This window comes from Protomyctophum bolini, assembly GCF_963924005.1.
Source record: "Protomyctophum bolini genome assembly, chromosome: 20".
Taxonomy (NCBI): domain Eukaryota; kingdom Metazoa; phylum Chordata; class Actinopteri; order Myctophiformes; family Myctophidae; genus Protomyctophum; species Protomyctophum bolini.
This window is the reverse complement of record NC_137881.1, coordinates 22,011,147-22,032,823: the sequence shown is the minus strand read 5'-3', so window position 1 is coordinate 22,032,823 and position 21,677 is coordinate 22,011,147. Positions and strand designations below refer to the sequence as shown.

Sequence of the window (21,677 nt, the reverse complement as noted above, 5' to 3'; positions counted from 1 at the left end):
TGAGGTCATCGCCGTGGGAGACGACGGATGGCTTCATCACGGTCGCACAGCGCGAGTTTCCTCTTAGCAGGAGACTTGAGAAAACCTCAACCATGGCTTATATACCCCCCCCCCCTCTCTGCTGGGCCTGCCCCCGCTATGCTAACCTCCATGTGACTAAACACCAGCTGGTCCAAGAAGTGCTCTCATTATTTTTTTAAATACCAATGCCACAATGTAGACACAATACCAGTAAGACGCCTTTTAGGGCGAGAAGTGACCGCAGGGCTGACACTCTCTACCGGAATAATGTCACTTCATTATGTCAGCACTACAGCGGAGCGGACAGGCGGTGAAATCTCTACCGAAGTCCTGATGTCACTCGCTCATCCCCTGGTCCAGGGCCTTGGCTTTCTGATTCGACCACATAGTAAATCTCACGATAAATCTACACCTTAAATCAGTTTATAATCAATCCCAGGTGCGTTACAGTGATCCAGCACATCTGCAGCTGAACTAGGGAAGGGAAGCGCTTGATTTCCATGCAAACCCTGGCCGTGCGGGCTTCTAAGCACATAGCATGGTGAGCTGTGACTGAGTGACTCCGGCCCTGGCGGCGCTTGTACATTCACAAGTGCACCCTATTCATTCGTCACTCTAGTCTGAACAGCCGTTCGCTGTTCAAGAAGTATTTTCCTGTTTGTAACCGTTTTAGAAAAGCAATAAGCCACGCGAGGTCCGAGGTTACCTTGTGTTTTATAAATACATAAAATACAAGGTAACCTCACACCTCTTGTGGCTTATTGCTTTAGTTGAAACCAGGCTAACCAGCTCAACTTTTTTGTAGCTTTGGTAGCGGCTACAAACATATGTGCCTTGGCGTTGGCGTGGCGTTGTATCTTCATGTCGCTGGCTTCCGTTGAAAATGAACGGTAGCCTGCATCGTTGTAGCTGCTAGTGTGAACACAGCGTAAGTAACGCTACCTACTGTATTCAATGTTTTTTACTGTAATGTATCGGCATCACACAAGTACCAAAAGTAAACATTATGTAGAATGTCCCATTCCATACGTTTCGAGAATATGTCACATAACATGTCACATTGCAAGTGTGCCAGCCCTTCGGTCGCCCGTCGCCTTAAGGCGTCTTATGGCGTGTTTTGTAACAATAACCTAAATATGCAAAGAAAACTAGTAACCTTTTTCCCAAGTAAGTATTGGGGGAAAAAAATGTATATACTCAGGTAAAGTAAAACAAAAAAGTTACTTCAGTACAGTACTTGAGTACATGTACTTAGTTACTTTCCACCCATTTTAACCGCTGCACACGGTATAAATGATATCATCACCCAATGACGGGATAGCATCATCTGTTTACAATAAGCTCCAGTTGCGCGGAGCGAGAGAGAGAGGGAGAGGGAGAGAAGCCAAAGCCATCCGTTATAGAGAGGGGGCGTGCTTGTTATCGCCTCGGTGGACGTGCTGCACTGCCGCGCCGAGCGCTGCAGCTCTTTACAATCTGCCCCCGTGAACTCGCTGTGTGTAAAGTGATCCCCATCTTGACGGCATCACTTGAGATACGAGCGCGGCCGTGCAACACCCCCAAGCACACACACGGGACATGCCTTACGCAACCGCCTTCCCTCCACTATTATTCACTCCCCCTGACCTTCTGACCTCGCACTCCTTCTGACCACGTTAACCGTGGCGTCCCTGATATCGGCATGGGCAACAGACATTCTCTGACATAGCCGTGGCCTGCAGTATATGATCGTCTGTCTGGTGGAAACCTCACATGTAAAAATTCAAAAGTAGCATATTATCTACAAGCTCGTAGCTTGTGCGGATCTGCTATTTTTATGCTTTTACGTGTGACGATGTAGTATGATCGAGTGGGGGCGTTTATTTACGAAAGCGACACAACAAGCTACAATATGGAGATTGGCGGTTTCTGCCCGACAGCAACGGTACTGTACGCTTCATTCACGCAGGCTTGAGCAACACTTTCAACAGGGACCTGGTCGACAGTGTAGCCGGAACACATTCCGCCATTTTGTTTCTTTTGCTAACCACCAGTGTGAACGCATCCATCACGTGTGCAAATAAACACAGTGTTAGTTTAACTCTGAAAGTGTGCAAACGGAACCAACTCAATCAATGGACCAGGTCCATTTGGTTCCGTTTGCACACTCTCAGAGTTACAGACCTGTGAGGTTCCGTTTGCACTCTCTCAGAGTTACAGACCTGTGAGGTTCCGTTTGCACACTCTCAGAGTTACTGACCTGCAGGGGTCCATTTGGTTCTTCTGTTTGCACACTCTCAGAGTCACCAACCGGGGTCCATTTGGGTTCCTTCCCTAACTATCAATCCTTTTGCGTGGGCATACCCTAGAAAACCCCCTCAAGGACCCCTGGGCGTCCCAGTACACCATAAAGGCCCGTTGAATCCTGAGGAAAATTGTCTTTACCTGTTTATAGCCTTATGACACATTTGGTCCTCATAAAAGTAGAAAAGACACGCGCGCATGCCACACATATTGTTACGCACTTACCTCAACCTCTTGTTACGTGTGTTTATACAGCCCATGGCCTTTTGTTTTGACGCACGAGTGGCTGTGTTTTCCACTTAGAGCTATAATTCTACTTGATGAGATGGATCCCTCAGGTGGGTTGCCAGGTGCTGGGCATCCTGCCTTCTGGGAGCTTCCAGTTGGAATTCACTCAATTCACCTCTGCTCAGTTGATTGATTGAGAGGGCAACCTTCATTACCGGCTGGTTGCCTACTAGCTGTCTTGTTTTTATAGCTGTGTGTTTTACGACGCCACATTTGCCAATCCACCAAATCCGACGCAACTATCCCTTTGTGCTTGTACTTTAGTATGTGGAAGAAAAGTCTATTTCCCAGCATTTCCAACACTTGAAAATCTTGAAAGCGAAACCATCTGACCCTTAAAGGATCTACTACACCAGAGGTTTTCAACTGATTGTGAACCAGGGGACCACAGTTGCGTTGGGTTGGGATATGGGCTAAGGGCTAAGATGAATGCTTTTGTAACACTATGCATCCCATGTGTATACATTCCACTGTTTCTCAACCAATTGTCCACTGACTACTAATAATTTCCTAATAATAATGACGCAACCAGACAATCCGCTGCACTTCCCCCTCTTGAGATTCTTACTCTGCATACTTCGCATTTTAAGAATATTTTTTTAATATCGTATTGTTAATGTCCCTCAAACGTGTTTCTAAAGTTTTGGTTCTAAATCACCACTCAGATATACCCAGTCCAAGTCATTTCTCTCTGCCTTATGAAGCTGTTTCAGTCCAAGTCATTTCTCTCTGCCTTATGAAGCTGTTTCAGTCCAAGTCATTTCTCTCTGCCGTATAAAGCTGTTTCAGCTGCAATACCACATTGTCCTGATTGGGCAATGCTGCTATTTTGCCAGTTTATGCAAATTATTGTCTCCACCAGGCCGAAGGCCTGCCTTCTGTATGTGTATGGACGTGTGGTGTTGTTCTGTAGTTTGTGTGGACATGCGGTGTTGTTCTGTAGTTTGTGTGGACGTGCGGTGTTCTGTAGTTTGTATGGACATGGGGTGTGTAACCACTGTGTTGTTCTGTAGTTTGTATGGACATGGGGTGTGTAACCACTGTGGTGTTCTGTAGTTTGTATGGACAAGGGGTGTGTAACCACTGTGTTGTTCTGTAGTTTGTATGGACAAGGGGTGTGTAACCACTGTGGTGTTCTGTAGTTTGTATGGACATGGGGTGTGTAACCATGTAGTTTGTATGGACATGGGGTGTGTAACCATGTAGTTTGTATGGACATGGGGTGTGTAACCACTGTGGTGTTCTGTAGTTTGTATGGACATGGGGTGTGTAACCATGTAGTTTGTATGGACATGGGGTGTGTAACCACTGTGTTATTCTGTAGTTTGTATGGACATGGGGTGTGTAACCACTGTGTTGTTCTGTTTTGCAGCGATGGAGGAGCTGGTGTGTGAGCTGCGTCACTTCCTGGACCTGCTGGACAGGGAGTACCTGAGCGCCGGGGTCCGAGAGAAGAAGCTGCACCTGTCCAACATCCTGCACAGAGTCCTGGCCGACAAAGGTAACTTGGAACACAAGCTATCGCTTACTTGGTGGTCGCGTGCATAAAATTAGCCTGTATTTCAAGCTCACAACACGGCAACTCACACAGCTTGTGGGTCAGATATATTTCCAAGGATTCTAATGAAGGGCTCTGTTCCATTTGGTGGTTGTGGCAACACAGAAATGTGTGGGGAGGTATAGCGTCTTAAATTGGGAGAAACAAATTTTGTACAAATATTGGCTATTCAAACCATAGACTGTAAAAAATATGGACAAAGCGTTCCGCGGGTCTAACATGAACGTAAAATGAAGCCTGTCTCTGTGTGGAGGCAGCCATCTTTCAAGATCCGGGCCCAGGCCCAGCTGGCCCATTGGCTGGCCCAGACAACGAGGCGGGACTTCCCCCCTTCTTCTTCTTCGTTGGTTTTTATTTTGACTCAAGTGGGTGGGGGATCCCCTTCATAGACTGTAACGGTAGCCACGCCCCTCAGAACATGCGCGACTTTATGGTCATTTATTTTATACATGGGACCATAATTTTCCAAAAAGAATATTATGACATTAGAAATGAGACTTTAAACTAGTGACTGGAAGCGAAAAGTATTCATGACCATGTTTATTAAGGTAATACAGTCTAGGTGAAGTTGGGCCCAAATACATGGACTTCTATGGGGCTATGGGTTTTTTTGAGCCCAATGATAGCGGCACAACAGGCCATTATATGAACTTTCATTTAGTGAGTCATTTTAGTGGCTTCACAAAAAATCTGTCTGACTGCCCCCCTGATTCAAAAAAAGAAGGACAACGGCAGCATGAATGTTTGAATCCGTCCCTAACCAGCAGGGGAAAACCCAGGGTCGGGTGGGTAAGAAGACAACCAGCAGGGGAAACCCAGGGTCGGGTGGGTAAGAAGATAACCAGCAGGGGAAACCCAGGGTCGGGTGGGTAAGAAGATAACCAGCAGGGGAAACCCAGGGTCGGGTGGGTAAGAAGATAACCAGCAGGGGAAACCCAGGGTCGGGTGGGTAAGAAGATAACCAGCAGGGGAAACCCAGGGTCGGGTGGGTAAGAAGATAACCAGCAGGGGAAACCCAGGGTCGGGTGGGTAAGAAGATAACCAGCAGGGGAAACCCAGGGTCGGGTGGGTAAGAAGATAACCAGCAGGGAAAACCCAGGGTCGGGTGGGTAAGAAGATAACCAGCAGGGGGAAACCCAGGGTCGGGTGGGTAAGAAGATAACCAGCAGGGGGAAACCCAGGGTCGGGTGGGTAAGAAGATAACCAGCAGGGGGAAACCCAGGGTCGGGTGGGTAAGAAGATAACCAGCAGGGGGAAACCCAGGGTCGGGTGGGTAAGAAGATAACCAGCAGGGGAAACCCAGGGTCGGGTGGGTAAGAAGATAACCAGCAGGGGGAAACCCAGGGTCGGGTGGGTAAGAAGATAACCAGCAGGGGAAACCCAGGGTCGGGTGGGTAAGAAGATAACCAGCAGGGGAAACCCAGGGTCGGGTGGGTAAGAAGATAACCAGCAGGGGGAAACCCAGGGTCGGGTGGGTAAGAAGACAATGAAAAACATGGCCATGGCACAACCGACGTGGCCACGAGCTAAAGGGCTAGGCTACCGGTTTTCTCTGGCAGAGGGAAGTAGCAGGACGCGATGCATTAGCTTTCTAATGGACAAAACGGAACATGTCCAGTTTAACTGTCTGTCTGGCAGAGTAAACGTTTGGCTGGAAGAAACATTTAAACATGGATAAAGAAAAAAAACAAAGCAAAACGTGCACATCGGCAGGGGACGGTGATGGCTTTATTTCTTCTGTAGTCTGTGTTTGGTCTCAGCAGGGGAGGTCCGTGGAGAGAACGAGGACACTGTCATCTCAGTTAGCTCATGTGTTTTCTGACCAGAACCCTCCACGGTGGTATGAACGGTTCACGGCGGGGGTCACCCTCCCCCCAACATAAAACATTAGATGCATCATTCCCTCCAGGGATAGTGTCATTGCAGCAGCAAAGACGTAGCATAATGGATCAAATACAACATAGCATTTCAAGGAATATTTCACGTTTTGTTTTTTCATCGTCTACTCAGGCTTCTCTGAACAACCCAGGCAGTTTTTATAAGGATCCCTGGCTAATAAGACAAATATGCCTTAAAACATTATACTTGCCTTCTAGACAAAAAAAATTAAACACCTTCATATTTTATTTCTTTCATAAATATATTTCACTCAATAGGAACTGCTCCCGTCGCAAGTTGATAATGTCATACTGTATGTCCATATGGTCTAGCCCTATGGAATGTTGGAATGCATATGCTAATACAAAACAACTTAATACTTCCTAAAGTTAATATGAGCATCAAAGCAATATTTAAATACTTTTTATTAGCACATGCATTCCATACGTTCCATAGGGCTAGACCATATGGACATATCAACTTCTTATTGAGTTCTCTATTTATGAAAGAAATAACATATATAAGGTGTTTAAATATTAGTTTAGTTATAGAGGGCAAGTATAATGTTTTAAGGCATATTTGTCTTATTAGCCAGGGATCCTTTTACGTTGCTTGATTCAGTATTTAGCAGTGGTGGAAAGTACATTCACTTAAGTACTGTACTTTAGTCTAATGTTAAAGTACATTCACTTAAGTACTGTACTTTAGTCTAATGTTAAAGTACATTCACTTAAGTACTGTAAGTACTGTATTTAAGTCTAATGTTGAGGTATTTTACTTTACTTGAGGATTTCCGATTTCCACTTCTACTCAACTACGTCTTGGATCCAAATATTGTACTTTTACTCCACTACATTTATTTGAAAACTTTAGTTACTAGTTACTTTGTAGATTTGATTATTATTACAAAGCATACATGAGCCACTGACCGAGTGGCAAAAAACGACTTTCTGTCCTTGACAGTGCATACATCCAAAAGTTTGATTGCATTAAACAACGTTAAATTCACTTTTCCACCTACTTTGCCACTTGATTTTCCACTCACTTTATGCTTGCCCATATTCCCTCTATTCATCAGATCGTGCCACTGATCTGATCCCCAAATGTCTCCTTTGTCCTCTCCCTCCAGAGCCCTCGTTCAAGTCAGAGATCCACAGCGGCCTCCCGGCCCCTCCTCAGATGCCTCTCCCTGAGATCCCTCAGCCCTGGCTGGTAAGACCACAGAGTTATACAGTATGATAAACTAGAGAGCGGACAGCCAGCTGTTCATTTAAACGGAGGTTGCTCAGCGGCGTTTTGAAGCAGCTGGAAAGAGTATTTGAACTTTGAAGTGATCAAACTCTCATCTTCCAAGAAACATGAATGGTCTCAGAAATGTCATAAAAGCAACCTTAATGCCTCAAATCTTTGATTTCTTCAGCCGGTCGGTCTAAAACATCATCATTACATTTTCAGTCTTGATATTTTATTTAGCTTTATTCCATGAGTACCCCAACGTCACCTCACGCGTTCACAAAGCAAACCAAAGACCCACCGGCACACTCGTGCATGTATTTCTTCCGCCTGCAATTCCAGCTTTGACTAGTAGGGCCGGCGGCTTCAACGTTGGCCAGCCACTCTGGGGGGCAAGACTGTCAACTTTGACCCTTGACCTCCCACCCCACAGGACACACGGTGCAGGCTGGGAAACGTAGTCACCAACCACACGCTGATCGTCGTCAACACAAAGCGGGAAGAATAAATATAAAAAATAACCTGGCCCAAATCGTAAGGTCACTGTCGGGGGAGAGACATCTTAATCCATATTTTAACTTTGTGTGTTTTTGTGTTGATTTTGACAGCAGATTTGATTTAGTTTTAGTCTAAATCTACAGTAGATTTAGTCGACAAAAAAATATTTTGGCTGGCCTTGATGGCTGATTTGATCATTTTTAGCATGCAACCAAACATAACATGATGTGGTTAGTTCTATGGATCTCTTCTTCTTCTCCACTAGTCCTATGTCAGTGTATTAAGTCTTCGTTTTTGTCGTCTTAGATTTTATTTCGTTTTTGTCAGTTTTTCGTCATAGGTTTAATCGACAAAATCCACACTGGTGTTTTTAGCAGATCTACAAGCTTGAGACGTGGTGCGAATCAACACATTTCAAACGTGTAGATCTGCTGCTTTTGAATTTGAATCCTGAGAAGTAAAGTGATTTAATGTACATACAAGGTTTCCACCGGCCAAAGACGATAATATTTAGTCTGGGGCAGAAAAAAAGTTTCTCTTCTAGGAGAAAGACTCATATAATTTTCTGTCTTTCTCTCACACGTCTTCAGATGTGGTCGAGGAGGATGACGTGCGTTGCATACATGTGGTCTGATCGGGTTACCGGCGCGCTGACAGCTCGCTATGTATCACAATGGGGCCTGCTGGGATTTTCCTTTTTTTGTGTGTTTTTTGTTTTAAACCATAAAAAGAGGATTAAATAACATAATATTATTGGGGTGATGAAGCGGCTCCTCCAGTATAACTGCGACCCGGTCAGCGGGACATGTCAGGACCTGCTTCTAGGCCCCCTGCTCAGCACTCCAATGGGCTATTATGCACACAGAATAACTCTTCCTACTTTCGGGCCCCTTCCCTACTTCCTTCACAGGTCTTACCGATGATACTAATTAAGGCTCTGTTCTCAAACTTTTGTTATTTATTTCAACGACCATTATATCTCTGAGAGTTTACAAATGGACTCTTACACACCCGTACACACCCGTACACACCCGTATGGGGCCATTTGAAACACACTCAAGGACACTTTGAGACCCACTAGTGTAGCAGAGTGTTTCCAGTGAGCCATTGAGCCAAGGTGCCAACATGCACAATAGCAGCAGCACCCTGACACTGTTTTACCAGTAATGGAACAGAGCCTTCATTAGTAACGTTGGTAACACCTGTAAAGGAAGTCGGGAAGTGGCCCAAGTTCTTTCCAATATGACGTGCATGCACACAGCGCCTTAGGGCTGTCACCATTACACATTTACCGTTAGTTGACGATGAATTGTCATACAAATAATTGCGATTAATGTTCTAATTGCCTCTTTGGCTTTGAACATTGGAACTAAGACCGTTTGCCTAAGAGGCAAACGGTCGGACAGGGTGGGAGGGAGGGCCCGGGGCGGTCGGACAGGGTGGGAGGGCCCGGGGCGGTCGGACAGGGTGGGAGGGCCCGGGGCGATCGGACAGGGTGGGAGGGCCCGGGGCGGTCGGACAGGGTGGGAGGGCCCAGGGCGGTCTGACAGGGTGGGAGGGCCCGGGGCGGTCGGACAGGGTGGGAGGGCGTTGCGTGAGGTCCAAGCCCGTTTGAGTGTGCCCTTTACGACAGTGTTTCTCAAAGGGGGGGTCCTTGAAGGGGGTTCCGGGAGGTCCCCAGCTAAACGATTGGCAACTCTTGAGAGTGAAACAAATGGAACCAAATGGACCATTTGGTTCCATTTGTTTCACTCTCAGAGTTTAATGTACGGAGGTGTTTACTGTGTGCATGTGAATGGAACATCTGCTTCGGTGTGTGTGTGTGTGTGTGTGTGTGTGTGCGGCCGCGCGTGTATACTGTATGTATGCTTGTGCATGTGTGAACATGCGTTTGTGTGATGAATGCGTATGTGGTGGTGGAGGGGGGGGGGGGGGGGGGGTCCGGTATGTGTGTGTGTGTGTGCTGGGGTGGGGGGTTCCTGTGTGTGTGTGTGTGTGTCAGAGCAGATGTGTGTCTTATGAAAGCCAGGTGTCTCTTGATGGTTCACGAAGCTGCAGAACCACAACACCTTGTTCTACACAACACACACACACACACCCACCCTCGCCCCGCGCAGGGCTCTTTTACAGCGCACTTTGTAATTAGAAGCAGCCGACAGCCCCAGTCACCTCTGGTCAGCTGTGTCTGCGCGTGCGTGTGCGCGCGCACATGTGTGTGTGTGTGCGCGTGTTTGTGTGTGTAGCAACAGAGTTGTTCCCGGAACGCTGGGGAGAGGGGAAGAGGGAGGGATGTTTTCTTTTTGTCCATCCATATCTTTGTCTGTCCCTCCCTGTCTCAGTCCTTCACCTACTCTCTCTCTCTCTCTCTGTGTAAATGACCATTTACTGACCTCTACTCTACTGAGTACACGGTCAGTTTAACCCTTTCAGGTTTTAAGTTGTAACACTTAGTCAGGAGTTTTGCAAGACGAGAGAGAAAGTGGAAGGTCTGACACTTTCTCACTATCTCTCCCTCACCCCTGTCTGTCTGTCTGTCTGTCTGTCTGTGAGGGTAGAGAAGGGGGGAACTCGACCGAGGGATACGCAATAAATAGACGAGAGTGCGAGAGCCATTTAAGAGTCAGAGAGAGAGAGAGAGAGAGAGCACAGGGGGAGGAGAGGCCGGCCCGTCACGCCTGTCTGTGACCCGGTCGCGGCCCAGCGGCGAGCCAAACCCGCACCACTTCTAGTCGCTGAGAGCATTGTGGGGTGGAGTCCTTAGATCCCATAGCGCAAAGGGATGGACGGTGACGTGATTGGCCAGTCGGTTGCCGGGGAGGCGAGGGCTCTCTAGTTTAATGATATATCCCGTTGGAAAGTCCTCCGTGGTCAGGACTGATCTCAGACATGTTGGATTCCACGGAGGCCCACGTTGTCTGTCTCTGTTTCTGTGGGACTTTAACAGCGGCTGCTCTGCTCTGTACCATGCAGGGATGAGACCATAACAAACAGCTCACTAATACTCACATGTTTTCAGCCATTTGCTAGCTGTCTTGAACAGTGGATGAGAGAAAACAGCATTGTAAGAAAAAAAAAGAGCGAAGAAAATACTGGATTTGTGTAAGAGAGAAAGAAATGTGATCATTTGTCTGGAAAGTAAAATCTGTGTTTAAAGCATTGTATTGTGAAGCTGATTTCTTGGCTTGGCTGTATGTAGACAAGCAGACGCATGGCTTTAGAAAGATTATACCAAAAACGTACAGTATATAGGCCTGACTAACACTAACACGCGTGCAGTTACTGTTTTAGGGACAGGGTTAGTAATGCGGGCGAGTCGGAATGGCAGTGTGTCGAAATAGGGAATGCCGGTGTGTAACCGCTGCACACATGTTTCCCAAGGTCTGACTCCATATTGAACCCTATATGCACGCACACGCACGCCCGCGCGCACACACACACACACACACACACACACACACACACACACACGCACACACGCACACACAGAGACTAATATGATTAGGAATCAGCCGAGCCGACAGGATGTCCGTTAATCAGATAGACAAAGATTAGATGATTGGGCCATTTTAGTCCCCAAAGCTCACAGTGGCCTGCTTTGAACCGCCTCATGGGCATCCACTTAGGAGTGTGTGTGTGTGTGTGTGTGTGTGTGTGTGTGTGTGTGTGTGTGTGTGTGTGTGTGTGTGTGTGTGTGTGTGTGTGTGTGTGTGTGTGTGTCGGGGGTCAATTAGAAGTCGGTACCCCCAAAGAAAAGGGTACCGGCTCCTCAACCAAGTTGCGGGGTACCCAGGTTTTGTTTGTTTTTCAATATATATAGCATCCAAACCGGTTGAGCAATTTTAACCCTATACGCATTTGGTGATTTTGAAATGTAATCCTGAAAAGTACACAACAGTTTTGGACATAGGGCCAATATGAGGTTTACTTTCCACCCGACAGAGACGATATGAGGGTACAGAGGTACAGAATTGCTCCTTAATCCCTTTCTTGGATAACTTATTTTGCTGTTTACAAAATGGTATAGTAGAGCAGCAGTAAGCACTGTGGTATTTTCACCCACAAAGACACTCTGTGTCTTCACAATGTTACACTGTCACACAATTGTCAAGGACACAAACTCGTGACCTTGTCATGGGTGTGGAACTGTGTGCGTGTGTGCGTGTGTGCGTGCGTGCGTGCGTGCGTGCGTGCGTGCGTGCGCACAAGCATATGGAGAACCACAAGGAACAAGACGAATGGTCTCTTCCGGATTGTAAAGTGTCACATTTAGTGTGGTGCACGTGCACGTGCACACACACATACACACGCACGCACACAGAATGAAGCCTGGCTCCAATTAAAGCCATAACGACCGGCAGACGTGACAGAATCTAACCAAAAGATTCTTCTCTCTCTCTCTCTCTCTCTCTCTCTCTCTCTCTCTCTCTCTCTCTCTGCTGTTCTCTACACTCTACTCCCTCTCTCTGTCTCCTCTCCATCCTCTCAACACCTCTCTCGCTCTCTGCAGTTTACGGGTTACATTAGGGGTCTGGTCGCTCTTGGCACGCGTCCCGTCGTCGTGTCAGCAGCAGAGCACAGTTAACCACTTAAGCCCTCTACAGTGGTTCAAACTGTTTTCAACTTCATCCCAAATTGATTTGGCCGCAGACACCCCCCCCCCCATCTCAAAATGTTTTGTGCCAGGGACCCGTGGAAGAGAGTTTTATGTAAAAAAAGAAGAAGCAAAAGGCCTAAATTATTCAACATTTCAAAGATAGCAGATGTACCAGCTCACTGCGAGCCTTTATCTCAATTTTCAATGGCCAACATATACATGGATAAAGTTGTTTAAAATTATTGCGACGCTGCCTACACTAACTACTCTTGCCGGGGCGTCCCCTGACCCCATTTTGAGAACCAATGCTTCGCAAAATGAGCAGACATAGCCCGATGGACAAGCCCCTTCCGACGCGTGGCGTCCCGGACGCGTGGTGGTGAGCTTGTAGATTCGGGCCTTCGGGCAGACACTTGACGATGCACACACGATAACGACTTCCATCTGTGTTGATGTTGGAGAGAGTGTGGGCTTCCCTCCCCCCACCCGGCCCACCCTCTCTCTCTCTCTCTCTCTCTCTCTACCCCCCCCCCTCCATCCTTCCCCTCCCTCCCTTAACCACTTAAAAAGCCCTCAGGGCTCCGTGCTGGGGTCTTTTTCTGTTTTCTTGTTGTCGTCGGGGAAGCTATTCCATGGAAAATGGAGAGCTGACGTTGCCATGCATTGTAGATCTACTCATTTAAATGGAGAGCTGACGTTGCCATGCATTGTAGATCTACTCATTTCTGTGATGAAAGCTTTCCCCACGTTACAGACGCTGGGGTTAATTCAGTTTCAGCTTCACCCAGCTGGGGACTGCTCAGGTGGTCATATTGAGCTCTGAAGGGGAGTTGGGGCTTAACCCATTTAGGCCTGACCTCAATTTATTTTTTAAATCTTCTAAATCCTCCAGTTTTCTGAAATATTTTCACGATTTTTCAAAAATAGCAGACCTAGATCTGCTATTTTTCAATAGCTAAATAAGGCCAGCTCCATTTGATCAAGCCGGTGGTCCAGGTGTCATTTTGGACTGAAGTTCAACTGCCTTATCATTGCTGTCGGAGGATAACACCTAACTCAATTTATGAGGTTTTGGATTTTTTTTGCATAAATCAGTGCTATTCAACAGCCTTTAATTCACGTCTGTGTGTTGTTTCGGAAATATTTTTAGCGTTCTGCTAATGAAAAGTAGCAAAACGCGCCCCGGACACAACCTCTTAACTCCATTGGACCCTCAAACTGTCTGCTAAAGCAGCTAACTCCACAACCTCTCCCACTCTCATGGAAGTATCTGCCAATATATAAAGTCCAGACCAAGACCAACTCTGAGGCATTTTGTTTTCAAAATATAAGGTTTCCTTCATTTCCTCCTCCACCAGGATACGCTTGTTTTTTATCCCATAATGATGCCGAATCATGCTTTTGTGTCAAGTTGACTGGACTGTAACGCCTCATTTATGTCCTTACAGATTACTGCAAATAATTAAGAACTCTGCAGCTGGACTGCTAATGAGAACTATAAAGATGTGAGCCAATCAGCCAGTCTTGGCTACTTTACATTGTCTCCCTGTCTCCGAGTCAACTTTAACGTTTGGCTTCTTGTTTTTAATGCATGGCTTTTGAAGATTACGTAGTATGGCAGCCATGTCTATGGCATTTTTAATGTCTGTTTAGAGCACTTGTGACGCAAATCATTTGCCAGCCAAGTCTATGGACTTTAATGTTTGTTACTGGCTGACAACGTTTAGGGCTGACAACTTCTGACGTCATTTGGCTCATATTATGTACATGTTGTAACACATTTTGTTTCATACAAGTCTATGGCTGTAAGATCTACATATACAGTACAAGATCTATATTCTATAAGCGTGTGACACTTGTGAGCTTGTACTGTAGATCATAATACCAATTTAAATTTAGACACTCTAGACTGTGTTTCCCAGGTCGCATCTCCTACCCAGAATAATGATTGTTGAATGCTGGAGGTTCGAGTGGTACATTTGTTTATTATTATAATTTTTTTTGGGAGGGACAGCTCATATTTCATGAACACAACCCAAACAAAGCCATGTAAGATATACACCGATAATACAAGATAATACACATTTAGAAAGAATTCCAGTTTCCATCCATAGTCCCCAAATAATAAATCACACCCCTGTGAAGTGAGGGGTGCTCTTAGCATCATACATCATCCATTCATTGTCAATGGGAATTTAATCTTCGTGTTAGGACAATTGCAGATTTGCTTGGCCACATATGACGTAAACTTTCCGTTCATTGTCAATGGCATTTAATATGTGTGTTAGGACAAGAATCTACACGATAGCGGAATGTAGGAGTGGCTCACCGCTCAAAGATTGCACTCGTGTGAAGTGAGGGGCGCCAACTGTATTTATATCTGTCACATGACGTCTTGCGGGCGGCGGTGGCTCAGGGGTAAGAGTGGCTGGATGGGAACCGCAAGGTTGCCAGTTCGAACCCGGGCTCCCCCCGAGTTAGTGTCGAAGTGTGCTTGAGCAAGACACTGAACCCCTAATTGCTCCTGATGTGCTGGTTGGTGCCTTGCATGGTTTCCGCCGCCATCGGTGCATGAATGTGTGTGTGAATGGGTGAATCACCCAATCTATGTAAAGCGCCTTGGATAAAGGTGCTATGTAAATGCACCATTTACCGTTTTATGTCGTCATAAGTGCTCTAAACAAACATTAAATCCCATATAGACTTGGCTGCCATATGACATAATTGCGAATGCAATGAGCCCTAACTATGGAAGCCAGGCAGAACATGTCTGTCTGTCAGTCTGTGTATCACGGTGTGACACCAACACCCGCCACCAGAGGGCGCAGTTACTATGGAAGCCAGGCAGAACAGTGCAGTTAGCTGTCTAACATGTATATGTGTGTGTGTCTGTGTCAGACTGCCACAACAGCGCTTCGTTGTCTAACTACTAACGTGTGTGCACCTCACATAGCTGCGTTCGCTTCCCGCGTTTGCGCGTCTTCCTTGTATATTCTTCTAAAGTCATGCATTGGAGGCCCCTCAAAACGAAAACAACAGCTGTGACGAAGCTACAAAAACCTGAAGCCTGTTGTTCTTCTGGTTGCCACGGTGACCGAGCGAAAGAGAGAAAAAGGGGGGGAAAGACAGAAAATAAAACATTTCCAGACCAAAAAAAAAAAGGAGTTGGTGATGTCACGACGGAGGTGATGTCATCGCTCGCAAACCGCCGAGCAAAGCGTGGAGGGAAAGGAAAGCCCCCGCGGACGGAGAACAGAGCAAGTGCATCGATTTCCACCGCGCAGAATTGGCAACGGACGTTGCCCAGCCGTCATGCAAATCCCATGTAAATCATGTTAATGGGCCCCCGGACGGAGCCAGATGGAGCCTCGTTCCAATGGGCCCCCGGACGGAGCCAGATGGAGCCTCGTTCCAGGAGCCGCCTGCGCTGTCGCACGAGGGGAGCTCTGCGTCGGCGACACCACCACCATGCATCATCAACTCTCTGTCTGAGGCTGGATCAGGCTGGGGGACGACTACGTCTCTGTGAGGCTGGATCAGGCTGGGTGACGACTACGTCTCTGTGAGGCTGGATCAGGCTGGGGGACGACTACGTCTCTGTGAGGCTGGATCAGGCTGGGGGACGACTACGTCTCTGTGAGGCTGGATCAGGCTGGGGGACGACTACGTCTCTGTGAGGCTGGATCAGGCTGGGTGACGACTACGTCTCTGTGAGGCTGGATCAGGCTGGGGGACGACTACGTCTCTGTGAGGCTGGATCAGGCTGGGGGACGACTACGTCTCTGTCAGGCTGGATCAGGCTGGGGGACGACTACGTCTCTGTGAGGCTGGATCAGGCTGGGGGACGACTACGTCTCTGTGAGGCTGGATCAGGCTGGGGGACGACTACGTCTCTGTCAGGCTGGATCAGGCTGGGTGACGACTACGTCTCTGTGAGGCTGGATCAGGCTGGGTGACGACTACGTCTCTGTGAGGCTGGATCAGGCTGGGTGACGACTACGTCTCTGTGAGGCTGGATCAGGCTGGGTGACGACTACGTCTCTGTGAGGCTGCATCAGGCTGGGTGACGACTACGTCTCTGAGGCTGCATCAGGCTGGGTGACGACTACGTCTCTGAGGCTGCATCAGGCTGGGTGACGACTACGTCTCTGAGGCTGCATCAGGCTGGGTGACGACTACGTCTCTGTGAGGCTGGATCAGGCTGGGTGGCAGATATTTTTTTAAACGATAAAACAAAAACATCAACAGAAAAAACAAAAAAAAAACAATAAAACAGAAGCGGTCATGGGATGTACAGCAACAAGCAACAACCATACATATTACAGAATGATGGAATCCTTACATTCATTGACGACAGGAAAGACACAGCCCATATTCACTCCATATCCACCCCCCCAGCTAAATACTCCATCCATTTCTCCCATCTTCTTTCACCCAGCTCTTTTTGCAGTCTTAAAGAATAGGTCATCTGTTCTAGGAGATGCAATTGTTTCACAATGTTGATAAATAGGTCAGCAGTAGGACAATTATTTTGTAACCAGATTCTTGTACCAATAGCTTTTTTGCTTGCTACAAGTCAAATCTTAAGTACCGTAAGTAGGAGTCATCCTGATTTAGCCCATCTGGGAGTTGTTCTACTGTAGGTACAAAGATGTGAATGTATCATCTATTCCAAAACACATAATGTTTGAGATAAGCGTTGTCACTTCCTTCCAAAATGGTTGCATTACAGGACAAGACCAAAAGATGCATGAGCAACCACTGTATCTCCACATTCTCTCAAAAAACAAGACTAAAATCTTATGGAGGGACAAGTGGAGAAGAGCTCCCGTTGAACTAAAAGACGAGTCATTTTAAGTTTGGTTGCGCTCTGAACATATAGCCGATCTACAAGTTCACAACATGTCACCCTGAGACGCGTTGTGAGCTTGTAGATCCGCTATTTTCAGCATGCAATCAAGTGTAAAAGCAGCCATTAACACTTTTCAAATGACAAATCATTCAAAATCAACACAGGTACCGAGCCAACTTGGGTCCAGTTTACGAAATATAGACGATTTGAGCTGAAGCCCATTCTACAAATGCCTTCTAAACCAGTAGTTCTTTCAATACTTTAAAAAAATAGCAAATGTACGCGTGACGTGACACCCTGTGAGCTTGTATATTGTTTTCTTTTTTTAAATATCCACCAACACCAAAATCTATAATGACACCTTTTAATTGGTGCGATTTAAAAAAGCGGCCACGTGTGTGTGTGTGTGTGTGTGTGTGTGTGTGTGTGTGTGTGTGTGTGTGTGTGTGTGTGTGTGTGTGTGTGTGTGTGTGTGTGTGTGTGTGTGTGTGTGTGTGTGTGTGTGTGTGTGTGTGTGTGTGTGTGTGTGTGTGTGTGTGTGTGTGTGTGTGTGTGTGTGTGTGTGTGTGTGTGTGTGTGTGAGTGTGTGTGTGTGTGCACAACACTATTTGGTGAGGAAAGCAATAAAAAGTGGAGCACCGATGGGAAAACCTATTTTGTCTATTTTCTTCTCTGTCCCGGGCGCTTTTGAAGATTTTCTTCTTTTTCTTTCCTCGTGTGTGCGTGCGAGAATCTATGTGTATTGTCTTTTGTAAGAGTGTATTTGTGGAGTACAGTTTACATGTACATTCTTTGTCCATGTTTGCCTTTGGCAGAACCTGTGTGTCTGCGTGCATGAGTGTGTGTCACTCACTCACTCACTCACGCATAGACACACTCATCACAGTGTGTTCCTATATTTTCCCAGTGCCAGCTTGACGTCCAGTACAATAGCCCCCGTTCCGCATTACCAGACAGACACACCCACGCTTCTTCCTTCGCAACAAAAGCAGAGGTCCTGCACACACACACACACACACACACACACACACACACTGCTTGTCACTGCTGTTTCATCCTACTGACTCGTCTGCCAGTGAGGAGCCCCCACCGGGAGGACTACTCTCCCTGCCCAAAGCTCCCATGCTGGCGGCCAGGGACCTGAGCCCCTCCCCCACCTATTTTTGTCTTGAGACAGAATGAAGGGATTTCCTAGTTGCACTGCACTGCACTCTCTGCAGTGTCTGTGTTATGTGATTACAAAACATCACACTCATGTGAAGTGAGGGGCGACCCAGGTTTTTTGGGACCATGTTGATGTTCTCATGTCTGTGAAAAATGAAATAAATTAATTACAATATGTATTTATATCAGATAACGTCTTACGTATAGTCATTTACTGCCCTAAACTATAACATTAATGTCCATAGACTTGGCTGGCCTATGACGTGATGTCGGAAAGTCATATTGCACTGACGATAGTGCTGTCAAACAAGTCTAGGAAGCAGTCTATGAAAAAGTTTATAGACACAATTTGTAGTGGCGGTCCGTGCTTCATCTCTCTCTCTCTCAGTTAAGGGGGCCCTGGGCCTGAAAGAACGTCGAAGACCCCTCGATCTAGAGACGGCAGCGCTCGATCAGAGTGAAACGGCACAACGCCGATGACCGACGGGAGTAAACGGTCATGTAAACGGAGCGCAAATAAAATCGGTTATTTAAGTGCGAGAAAAGAAACTTTCGGATGGCAGCCATGAGCTAGCCAGGTGGACGCGGCAGCGTGCGCGGGACAGACGGGACAGAAAACAGTAGCAGATGGAGTCGTATAAACTGAGGCGCACAGCGAGACCATCTGAGGACAAAAAGCAGGCCCATGGTCGGTGCCAGTGCAGGTCAATCCCCCCTTAGGCTTATGGGTGGAACTACTTACCATCCCCCCCCCCCACCCTACCGACACACTGTGTTTTTATCTTTTGCTACAGTCTGGCATTCATTTTTAACTCATTCACATGGCTTTACCTTAACCTTACCCTGACCTAAACCCAGTAAGTCCTGCGTGCATGTGTGCGTGAGTGAGTGCGTGCGTGCATACTTGTATTATATGCCAAATGTCCCCACACATATAATAATTTGCGATTTTGACATTGTGAGAAAGACAATTTTCCTGGCCCTCAGAAAATGGATGGTTGGTTTATTTTTGACATTTTCTTCCTAAATCTAAAAAAAATAAACAGATCTACAAGCACACAAGAGCTTGTAGACTGGCTATTTTCAAACAGCCGGTGCATAATAGGTTTACAGTGCTCTTGTAGCTTCTTTTGGGGCTTGTTTTCAGGAACCAAATGGGCCTTATGGGTCTGTAACTTATACAAATGGAGCCAAAATGGACCCTTATGGGTCTGTAACTCATAGAGTGTACAAATGGAACCAAATGGAACCTTATGGGTCTGTAATTCAGAGTGTACAAAATACAAATGGAACCAAATGTACCCTTATGGGTCTGTAACTCAGAGAGTGTACAAATGGAACCAAATGGACCCTAACGGGTCCAATAACATTGTTTTTTTCAATAGGAAAGAATGAAAATGAAAATCACTGCTAGAGCCGTCAAAACCTTCTCTTATGGGGGTCCTTAGCATATATGTTCAACGCAGGCTAATGAGGTCAATGAGTCATTTTGGGGGTTCTTGACATTAAAAGGTTTGGGAAGCAGTGCTCCACAGTGTCAGACAGGCCAGTCCAGCAGTGCTCCACAGTGTCATACAGGCCAGTCCAGCAGTGCTCCACAGTGTCAGACAGGCCAGTCCAGCAGTGCTCCAGTCCACAGTGTCAGACAGGCCAGTCCAGCAGTGCTCCACAGTGTCAGACAGGCCAGTCCAGCAGTGCTCCACAGTGTCAGAAAGGCCAGTCCAGCAGTGCTCCAGTCCACAGTGTCAGACAGGCCAGTCCAGCAGTGCTCCACAGTGTCAGACAGGCCAGTCCAGCAGTGCTCCACAGTGTCAGACAGGCCAGTCCAGCAGTGCTCCACAGTGTCAGACAGGCCAGTCCAGCAGTGCTCCACAGTGTCAGACAGGCCAGTCCAGCAGTGCTCCACAGTGTCAGACAGGCCTGTCCAGCAGTGCTCCACAGTGTCAGACAGGCCAGTCCAGCAGTGCTCCACAGTGTCAGACAGGCCAGTCCAGCAGTGCTCCACAGTGTCAGACAGGCCAGTCCAGCAGTGCTCCAGTCCACAGTGTCAGACAGGCCAGTCCAGCAGTGCTCCACAGTGTCAGACAGGCCAGTCCAGCAGTGCTCCACAGTGTCAGACAGGCCAGTCCAGCAGTGCTCCACAGTGTCAGACAGGCCAGTCCAGCAGTGCTCCACAGTGTCAGACAGGCCAGTCCAGCAGTGCTCCACAGTGTCAGACAGGCCAGTCCAGCAGTGCTCCACAGTGTCAGACAGGCCAGTCCAGCAGTGCTCCACAGTGTCAGACAGGCCAGTCCAGCAGTGCTCCACAGTGTCAGACAGGCCAGTCCAGCAGTGCTCCACAGTGTCAGACAGGCCAGTCCAGCAGTGCTCCACAGTGTCAGACAGGCCAGTCCAGCAGTGCTCCACAGTGTCAGACAGGCCAGTCCAGCAGTGCTCCACAGTGTCAGACAGGCCAGTCCAGCAGTGCTCCACAGTGTCAGACAGGCCAGTCCAGCAGTGCTCCACAGTGTCAGACAGGCCAGTCCAGCAGTGCTCCACAGTGTCAGACAGGCCTCCTACGCACAGGGCCAGAAACTGACCTGCTCGCACACGCCAACTCTGGCTAACTTTGAAGTGTTTGTAACGTTGTACTTTGAGTATTTCTTCCCCACTACATCTCGGATCCAAGTATTAGCACTTTTTCCTCCACTGCATACATTTGAAAACTTTAGTTAGTATAGCCTAGTTACTTAGTAGTTTTATTTATATTCCAAAACATACAGTAACCACTTCAACCCAATAATCATTTCGGCCATTTGAAAATAGCCGATCAGGACCCATCGTGAGCTTGTAGATCTGCTACATTTGAAAACTTCAAATGGGACACAATGAGTACTATTACCGTTGGTACTTTAGTAGAAGTATTTCTATATTGCAATATTTAGAGTATACTTTTACTTCCGTAAAACATTTGAGTTATTTTTCCACCTCTGCCAAAGACCAGCACAGACCACACCATAGGAGTGTCCAAGACCGAGGTCAAGCCTCGCTCCAAAAAAAAGAAGGAATAAAAAAGAAACACTCACTTAAACTTAAGAACATTATGACCCTGGGATCTGCACCGAGGACAAAGTACTACTCAACCTCAGTACTTGACCCTGAGATCTGCACCGAGGACAAAGTACTACTCAACCTCAGTACATTATGACGCTGGGATCTGCACCGAGGACAAAGTACTACTCAACCTCAGTACATTATGACGCTGGGATCTGCACCGAGGACAAAGTACTACTCAACCTCAGTACATTATGACCCTGGGATCTGCACCG

At 47.1% G+C, this 21,677-nt stretch overlaps 1 protein-coding gene across 3 annotated transcripts in view; it reads left to right on the top strand.

Annotated features, from left to right (window-relative positions):
* afap1 (actin filament associated protein 1) overlaps positions 1 to 21,677 on the top strand; it is an 84,504-nt gene that overhangs the window by 15,875 nt on the left and 46,952 nt on the right. For all 3 annotated transcript variants that reach the window (XR_013965956.1, XM_080791970.1, XM_080791969.1), the window contains exons 2-3: positions 3,965 to 4,093; positions 7,158 to 7,240. Coding sequence is in view for 2 of the 3 variants with exons in the window: in XM_080791970.1 (XP_080648096.1) it covers positions 3,965 to 4,093; positions 7,158 to 7,240 (212 nt within the window). In the remaining variant the exon portion in view is untranslated. The remainder of the gene's footprint in view (positions 1 to 3,964; positions 4,094 to 7,157; positions 7,241 to 21,677) is intronic.